The sequence below is a fragment of the Orycteropus afer genome, unplaced genomic scaffold, assembly GCF_000298275.1.
Source record: "Orycteropus afer afer isolate SDZICR_OR568_19922 unplaced genomic scaffold, OryAfe1.0 scaffold00237, whole genome shotgun sequence".
Taxonomy (NCBI): domain Eukaryota; kingdom Metazoa; phylum Chordata; class Mammalia; order Tubulidentata; family Orycteropodidae; genus Orycteropus; species Orycteropus afer.
Genome location: NW_006921824.1, coordinates 562,816 through 570,916, shown reverse-complemented (window position 1 = coordinate 570,916; position 8,101 = coordinate 562,816). Strand labels below are relative to the sequence as shown.

At 40.7% G+C, this 8,101-nt stretch overlaps 1 protein-coding gene across 1 annotated transcript in view; it reads left to right on the top strand.

Annotated features, from left to right (window-relative positions):
• Positions 1 to 3,911: 3,911 nt before the first annotated feature.
• Positions 3,912 to 8,101, top strand: part of DHRS7 (dehydrogenase/reductase 7) — a 17,730-nt gene continuing 13,540 nt past the window's right edge. The window contains exons 1-3 of the mRNA XM_007949076.2: positions 3,912 to 4,059; positions 6,530 to 6,636; positions 7,268 to 7,507. Of these exons, the coding sequence (XP_007947267.1) occupies positions 3,924 to 4,059; positions 6,530 to 6,636; positions 7,268 to 7,507 (483 nt within the window). The 5' untranslated portion in view covers positions 3,912 to 3,923. The remainder of the gene's footprint in view (positions 4,060 to 6,529; positions 6,637 to 7,267; positions 7,508 to 8,101) is intronic.

Below are 8,101 nucleotides of genomic sequence, written 5' to 3'. Positions count from 1 at the left end.
CCGCCGCCCCTGCGGGTTGCGTGAAGCCTCGGAGCGGGGAGGCTGCGCCTTTCCCAGGGGCTGCGTGTCCGGGAGGCAGAGGCTGGGGCTAAGGAGGTTGCCAGACTGTAAGAGAGCGCTGGTGCCAGAGGAAGGTACTTTGAGAGACAATACGCGTTTCCCCTGCGTATTTGTAAGGGAGCCTCTTTTGTGAGGGCTGTGGTCCTCAGTTTTCCCACTTCCTGAAGTTGTTTACCTTCACACTTCTTACTCTCCTGGAGTTTTGAAACAAAATTCGAGACTTCGGAGCCCCCCATCTACCTGCACGTTGGAATGAAAGTATAACGGTGTGTGGTGGTTATGTTTGTGTGTCAACTTGGCTGGGCCTGGTTGAGTAGCTGGGCAGCTGGTGGTAGTTATTCCCCATGATGAGACTGGCAATCAGCTCCATGGTGGGATCTACCACAAGCAGCTGAGTAGCCTTTGGGATGTGGTCTGCTTCCCTTATATAAGAAGCAGCTTTAGGAATGGTCTCTAGCTTATGGTGCTTGAAGTCGTCCTAGCCGAGTGGCTGTTCAGCAGCCTGCCATGCTCTGCCGACCTGGGGACTTAAAATGGACTTTAATAATGGCCTCCCGTGTGATTTGGTAACATCGGGACTGTGCCTTTGTACTTGGCAACCTTGGGTTTGTCAGCCTTAGCAGCCAGCAGCTGTCTGAGTGAAGAAACACCTCTAGCTCCAGTGGGCTGGGAACAAGAGGCAGAGCTGCAGCCCAAGGTCCAGGGACTTTCACCCAGCCCTTAGAGCCTGGCACTTTGAACTTGGACTTAAAGCCTCCAAACTGTGAGAGAATAAACTGGTGTTTGTTAAGGCCATCCCATTCGTGGTATATTCTTGTCATAGTGGCACTAGGTAACCAGAACACAGTGGAAAACTGAATCAGTTTTGCCTGGAGCAAGCTCATTACTGGCATGCAAGAGGCATTCTGCCTGTTCCACCTTTATCTGCACTTTGTTTAATACTAAATACATGACCTCTGATATTTACAACAACCATTACAAATTAGGCACGTTAACCTTATTTTCCAGAGAGGGAAACTAATATTCGGAGAAATTAAATACCTGCCTAATGGAGCTCTGTTAGCGCAGTGCCTAAGGCACCTGACTGCTAACCAGAAGGCTGGCGGTTCAAACCCACCAGCCACTCCTGGGAGGGAAGATTGGGCAATCTACTTCCGTAGTGATACTGCCTTGGAAACCCAAGGAAGGGTTGCTATGAGTCCGGTCCGACTCCATGACACACAACAACAACAAACTAGGCTTTGGATCTGTAGGAGCTTGAGGTGGGGGGCAGGAGAGGATAAGGAGTGGGGGGGATGGTTTTCCCTGGACCCGATTTTTTGTATTTTACCTGAAGCACATGATGAAGTTTGCTGGAAGTGCTAGCTGAGTAGCTCAGATGATAGATGCTTTCCAAAAGTGTGTGTGTGGGGGGGGGGGGGGGGTGAAGAGCGGACCACGGATATCAGTCTCTACAAGGAGGTGAAAAACTGGTTCTTGGGGATGGAAAAAGTTTGAGATATTACTATGATTTGTATCTCTCCAAAACTCAACCCTTCCTGACAAAATCTTACTTCTTAGTATTTCATTTCATTTCCTTTGTGTTTTCTTGGGCATCACGAACATAAGCAGCGTTGACATTGATGAATTCCTGGAGTATACACAAAATATATGCAAGATCAATGCTACCAGATTATGGCCATGATCGGTGGGCTCTCCATCGATTGGAAATCATCTATAGAGGTGGACTGGGCCAGCCTCTTGGTTGCCATTGGCTGCCTGTGGATGTTATTTATGTTTGAACCTCAGGGCTTTTGTGTTAGTTTGCACTTTAAGAATTAAGTAAAAATAGTTTATACTTTACTATTTAATTCTACAAAAGTTATTCAGTAATCATTAATTATGTCAAGTACTGAAAAGGAAAAATGTTGACAATATCTGATGACTGTTTCACCAGGGCTCTCTAACAGAGAGTTAAGTTAAAATTATTTTCTGATATTAAGCAAAAGTTACAAGTTAAGATCATTAAAAATAATTTTTAAAAAATTCATTTAATTTTTTGACACTTTAAATTTTGCTGGAAAACAAAACAATTTGAGGATTTTTTCAAAAATTTGATTACATTGCTATTATTGTTATATAAATTGCTAGTTTATATATGTAATTTAACACTTTAAAATTTACATAAAATAAATTACATTAAGATACAAAGTTAACTATTAATAGCTTTTAACTTTTATCTTTTAACCTACTTTTTAAATTTAGCCAATCTTAAAGATGCATTTAATAAAAATAAGCTTTATACATATTCCTTTATTGTATAAAGCACTGATATACATACAGTACATAAACAGATACACAGTATGTCTGTGGTATTAAGATTTCATGGGGAGGGATTAGGAGAAAAAATTGCCTAAAAAAGTCTCCTTGTATGTAGGGGCAATGATGAAAACAAGGTTAAGTGAATATGTCTGGATGGGCCAACTACCAAGGTAAAAAAAAAAAATTGCCTTCCTTAACCTCTTTGTAGGTTTATACTTCTTTTTTTTTCCACTAAAAAAAAAAAAAAAAAAAAAAAAAAGATAACACTCACATAATATAAAATTTAAAAAGTACAAAGGACATACAATGAAAAGTAAAGCATTCTTCCACCCTTGTTCTTAGCAACCCAGTATGTCTTTCTGGAGGTTACAGTTATTTCCTCCCTCTTGTGATCCTCGTAGGTACCTGGGTGGTACAAATGGTTTGAATCAGCTGCTAATGTAATGATCAGCAGTTCAAACCCACCCAGTGTCACCTGGGAAGAAAGACCTGGCAATAAAACCTTATGGACTAGTTCTACTCTGTTAACACATGGGGTCACCATGAGTTGGAATCCACTCAGTGGCAATGGGTTTGATTTGGTTTTGGGTATCCTAGAGAAATCTTCTTAATTTCCAAGCATACATTTAACATGTTGAAATTTGTGGGTGACTGTTAATTTTTAGATATTATACATAAATCCAGAAAATGCCCTGATACAATCCAGGGTAAGGAAACAGTTTTAACAGCAGCACATGTGAGCACAATTTAAGGTTTAGTTGACAGTAACCTCAGTGTGAGTCAACGCTGAAGTGGCTGAAAAGATTATGCAAGCCTGGGCTGTGTCTGTGGCATTTAGTGTCTGAAGTAACAACTGCAAGCAACAGATGTCTTCTAAACACTTGCTTGTATGTACTGGGCGCTGGAGACACAGCAGTGACCAAGCCAGCCGTGGTCTAGGCCCTCACATAGCTTACCTTCTGGGAAGACAAAGGAAGCAATTTAGTCATCTCACTGCCCTGCATTGTCCAGACCCCACGGAATCCCGGGTCCTACTCTGGCCAGTTCCCTTATTACAAACACTGACCACCTAGGGCTTGTACAGAGGGATGTGAGCAGAACAGTGAGGAAATCTGACGCCATGTCATGTGAGGAAAGGTAGCAGAAATTTGAGCTTTATTTAACCTGAGAGAAGCAAGAGATGAGAGGATTTAGGGAGGACTTCACAGCTGTCTTCAAATACATGAGAGATTGTCATGGGAAGAGAGGTTTGATTTATTCTTTTTGATTCCAGAAATCAAAACTGCTGCTTTTGGCTGCTTGTTGGTAGACGTTAAAGGCCAAGAGTCTGGACATGAAAAATAGCATATTGGTAACTGTTAAGAATGTGGTTTGTGTTCACACTCTCTCTTATTAGGTAGGAGATATTTCCTTAGGGTATTTAAATGTTTAAGTTCCGCATATGATGTCTTCATATTTAATGATTTTTTTTTTAAAAGCACCCCCCCATCTTTGATTTATGGTAATAGACTGTAGTATATTTTTTCCCCACTCCTTTCTCCACAGAATGGGAGCTGACTGATATGGTGGTGTGGGTGACTGGAGCATCAAGTGGAATTGGTGAGGAGTTAGCTTACCAGCTGTCTAAATTAGGAGTTTCTCTTGTGCTATCAGCCAGAAGAGTGGACGAGTTAGAAAGGGTGAAAAGAAAATGCCTTGGTAAGTGAATCTAACATAACAGCAATGCTTCCTAGAAATAAATCCTAAGTAACCAGACTCCAAACTTAAATATAATTTTGGGAATTTGAGGGGTAAGAGTAGGATTTTCCTGGGTAGAACTTCTCAGCTCTTAAAATTCCAAGTGCTTTGACCTAAACCCTCTTTCTTTTGCTATCTCTTAATTAGCTGCCCTTTCCTTTTTCTTGTTTCTGCTGCCTCTTTATCTTGGTGCACTGACCCTTGGCATTGGGGAATGACCACCAATTCTCTCCAATGTGGGTGGGTTTTTAGTGGTCAGGTGACTCACATTCTTGCCTAAGAGAAGCAACAGTCTGGTTCTTAGACACGGCATATACCTTGGTCATCTAGGGCTGCTGTAATAGAAATACCACAGGGGGATGGCTTTAACAACTAGTTAACAGTTTAGGAGGCTTGAAGTCAAAATTCAGGTGCCACTTCCAGGGGAAGACTTTCTCTCTGTGTTGATTCTAGGGGAAGGTCTTCGTCTCCTTTCAACACCTGTGACTCTGACATTCTTTGAAGATGTCCATATGTTTTGGCATCAATTTCCCCTCAGTCAAGGAGATTCTCAGCACAGGGACTCTGGATCCAAAGGCCATGCTCCATTCTGGGCTCTTCTTTCTTGGCGGTAGTCAGGTCCTGCCTTCTCTACTCTATTCTCTGTCCTTTTGTCTCAGTAAGGTGAAAGGTGATACAGGTGACACCCCAGGAAAACTCCCTTACATCAGGTTAGGGTTGTGACCTGAGTAAAAGTATTACATACCACCCTAATCCCCTTACAACTGATTGGCTGATCATATTAGATCACATCATGGAGGATGGCTTTATCATTACAATTTGCATCATTACATAACTGCCAATTTGCATCATTATATAACTGCCAAAGGACGTACTTACATAATCGCCAAACCACTGAGAACCACATTGTTGTTGTGCCATCGAGTCGGCCCCGACTCATTGCAACCCCTCCCTGGGTTTCCGAGGCGGTATCACTATGGAAGTAGATTGCCCAACCTTCCTTCCAAGGAGTGGCTGGTGGGTTTGAACTGCTACCCATCTCGTTATTGATACATAACCTTAACCATCACAGCATGTTATGTATGTAACCATATGCTAAAATGTAAAATATTGAAGTCACATGGGACACTGTAGGATTTACATATATATACACACACACGTATATATATATGTTTGTATATATGTATATATGTGTATACATATATATATGTATATATGAGAAAAAAGAGCAGGAATGGAATTAGCTACAAAAAATACAACTTGATATCTTTTATTTTCATATATAGGGCAACTATGTCAATATTTTTGTTTGGCATAGTCATGTTCACATTGAAATTAGCCTCGAGTCTTGTAATTTGTCATGGGACGTTTAGTATGTACACTGAGATAATTTTGAATTTTCCAGCAGACCGTTTTTGGTCATCTGTCTTCTGGTCATCCTTTTACATCTTTAACTTTGCTGATTGAGCTGACCCTAACCACCCCAAGATGAGAGTGAGTTGCCAAATTATGACTCAGCAAGGCCACAAGACTTCTTTTACACTGTTGCTTTCAAAGGCCTCTTGTGTCATTGCACTGGGCTATTTCTCGTGGCAGTTGCACCTCCACTGCTGTGACTTAGAAGTCCCACACTGACAGAATAGATGAACCAACTCAGCATTTCTTCACAGGAATGAAGCTGATGCTTCTCCTTGCATATTTCAGCTCTTGCTGCAAACTTTTTCATTTCTTTTAATATATTTGATGTTTCTCAATCTATTTATTTGCCCATAAAGCCTTTATAACTCTTGGTTTTTCTCTACATTCTCTGTTTTCTTATTGACATTACTTGTTATATTTCAAGGCTAGAGGCCAAGAAAATTAGTTTCACTTGTTCTTTTGAAGAATAGAATAAAAACATGTCTTTTGGTTGGGAAATCTAATAAGATTGTGTCCTTTTCTTTGTTTGCCTCCTGGAATCTTCCCTCTGGAGGCGAATTTTATATGCCATTTATCTGTCATATGCTGAGCTTCTTACTGATTTTAAGCATAATTAAATGTGTATTAAAAAAGGCAACTAATCTTTGTGAATTGATCACAAAGCACAATGTACCACTGTACTTCAAAAAGAAATTGTTCTAAAATGGTCTTTCTCTCTTTTTTTTTTTTGCTTGTAGTATAAGCTTGGTATCTATAGTCTATTCCAAGGTTAGACTATATATTTTCAAGTTGAAGCAAGTCATTCTACTTCTTGTGAACCTGGTCAGTTTTTTGTCTGATAAGCTGTTGCCATATTACCCACAATCCTCTTCTTCATCACAGAGATACTCTTCCTCAGGGCCACCCAAAAAGGAGAGTTAGTTGCCAATTCTTATTAAGTAACTTAATGTGAGTAGCAAGGAACTTGATTGAACAATGACTTGAAGACTAATTTTTAAGTATTATTGTTTAGAAAATGGCAATTTAAAAGGAAAAGATATACTCGTTTTGCCCTTTGACCTGACTGACACAAGTTCCCATGAAGTGGCTACCAAAGCTGTTCTCCAGGAGTTTGGTAAAGTAAGTAGCATTTGAATTGATATGGTCTTGCTTTGCAGTAGAAGCTTTGGTGGCATAGTGCCTAAGGCACTTGACTGCTAACCAGAAGGCTGGCAGTTCAAACCCATCTGCCACTCCTCGGAAAGAAGGTTGGGTAATCTACTTCCATAGTAATACTGCTTGGAAACCCAAGGAGGGGATTTGACTAGGAGTCGGATTTGACTTGACAACAGTGAGTTTGGTTGTTTTTTGGTTGCTTTGAAGTAGCTGCAAGAGATTCCCTTCCATGATGCTATCATTAAAAGGGTTGTAGGCAAATGGGTTCCATGCTGTGAACATTGGCCCATGAGCTGGGCCTCTTAATCTCTGTGAATTTTTGGCTATAGGTAATGAATACTTTTCATATCCTAAAAAGTACTAACTTCTCCATATAGAACAAAGGAAGCTAAAAGTTCAGTGTTGCATAGATTTTTATGACATTCACTACCTTGCATAAAGTCAACTAAATGGGAATTAATTCCATAGTGAACTTTGTTAGTTCTTCTTTTTTCTTTAGTTTTGTTTAATTTGCTGACTTTTGGAACTAAACCATTGTTCTGTTGATTTTTCAAGTCATACCCAAAGTATCCCTTTTCTAATTTGATTTAACTAGATTGACATTCTCGTCAACAATGGTGGACAAAGCCAGCGTTCTTTGTTTGTGGACACCAGCCTGGATGTCTACAAGGAGCTAATAAATCTTAACTACCTAGGGACGGTGTCCTTGACAAAATGTGTTCTGCCTCACATGATTGAGAAGAAGCAAGGAAAGATCGTTACCATCAACAGCCTCATGGGTATCATATCCATGCCCCTTGCCAGTGGGTATTGCGCCAGCAAACATGCTCTTCGGGTAAGGCTGCTCAAACTCAGCTCCGATAGGACTGATTTAAACATGTAAATTTCTTATGAGGTATATGATCATCACTTAAGATCACATGAAATTAGAATGGGTCAGTGATGTGGGGAAATAGGGAGAGGGCCCTTTGGTAGAGGGTGTCTGCAGTAGATGCTAAAAAAAGACTTGAGCCACACATGCCTCTGACTTATTCAACAAACCTGTTGAGCACCTGCACTGGGACAGGCATTATAATGCATGATAGGGATATAAAGATGAGAAGATATGGTCCTGCCCTCAAGAATTGTACAGTTTAACCCAGAGGGACTGAGTAGTTGAACCTGTGGGCTTGGGACCACAGTTGCAGGGGACATCAAGCTCAACTGGCATAACATACTATACAAAACATTGTTCCACCTCCTACTTTGGCGGGTAACAACTAGGATCTTAAAAGCTAGCAAGCTGCCACCTAGATGCAATGATGGGTCTCTCCTCGTCCAGAGCAAAGAATGAAGAAAACCAAAATTCACGGAAACAATTAGTCCTAGACACTGGTATAACATCCAATCTGCAGCCTATACGACTACGAGACCAGAAGAACTAGATGGT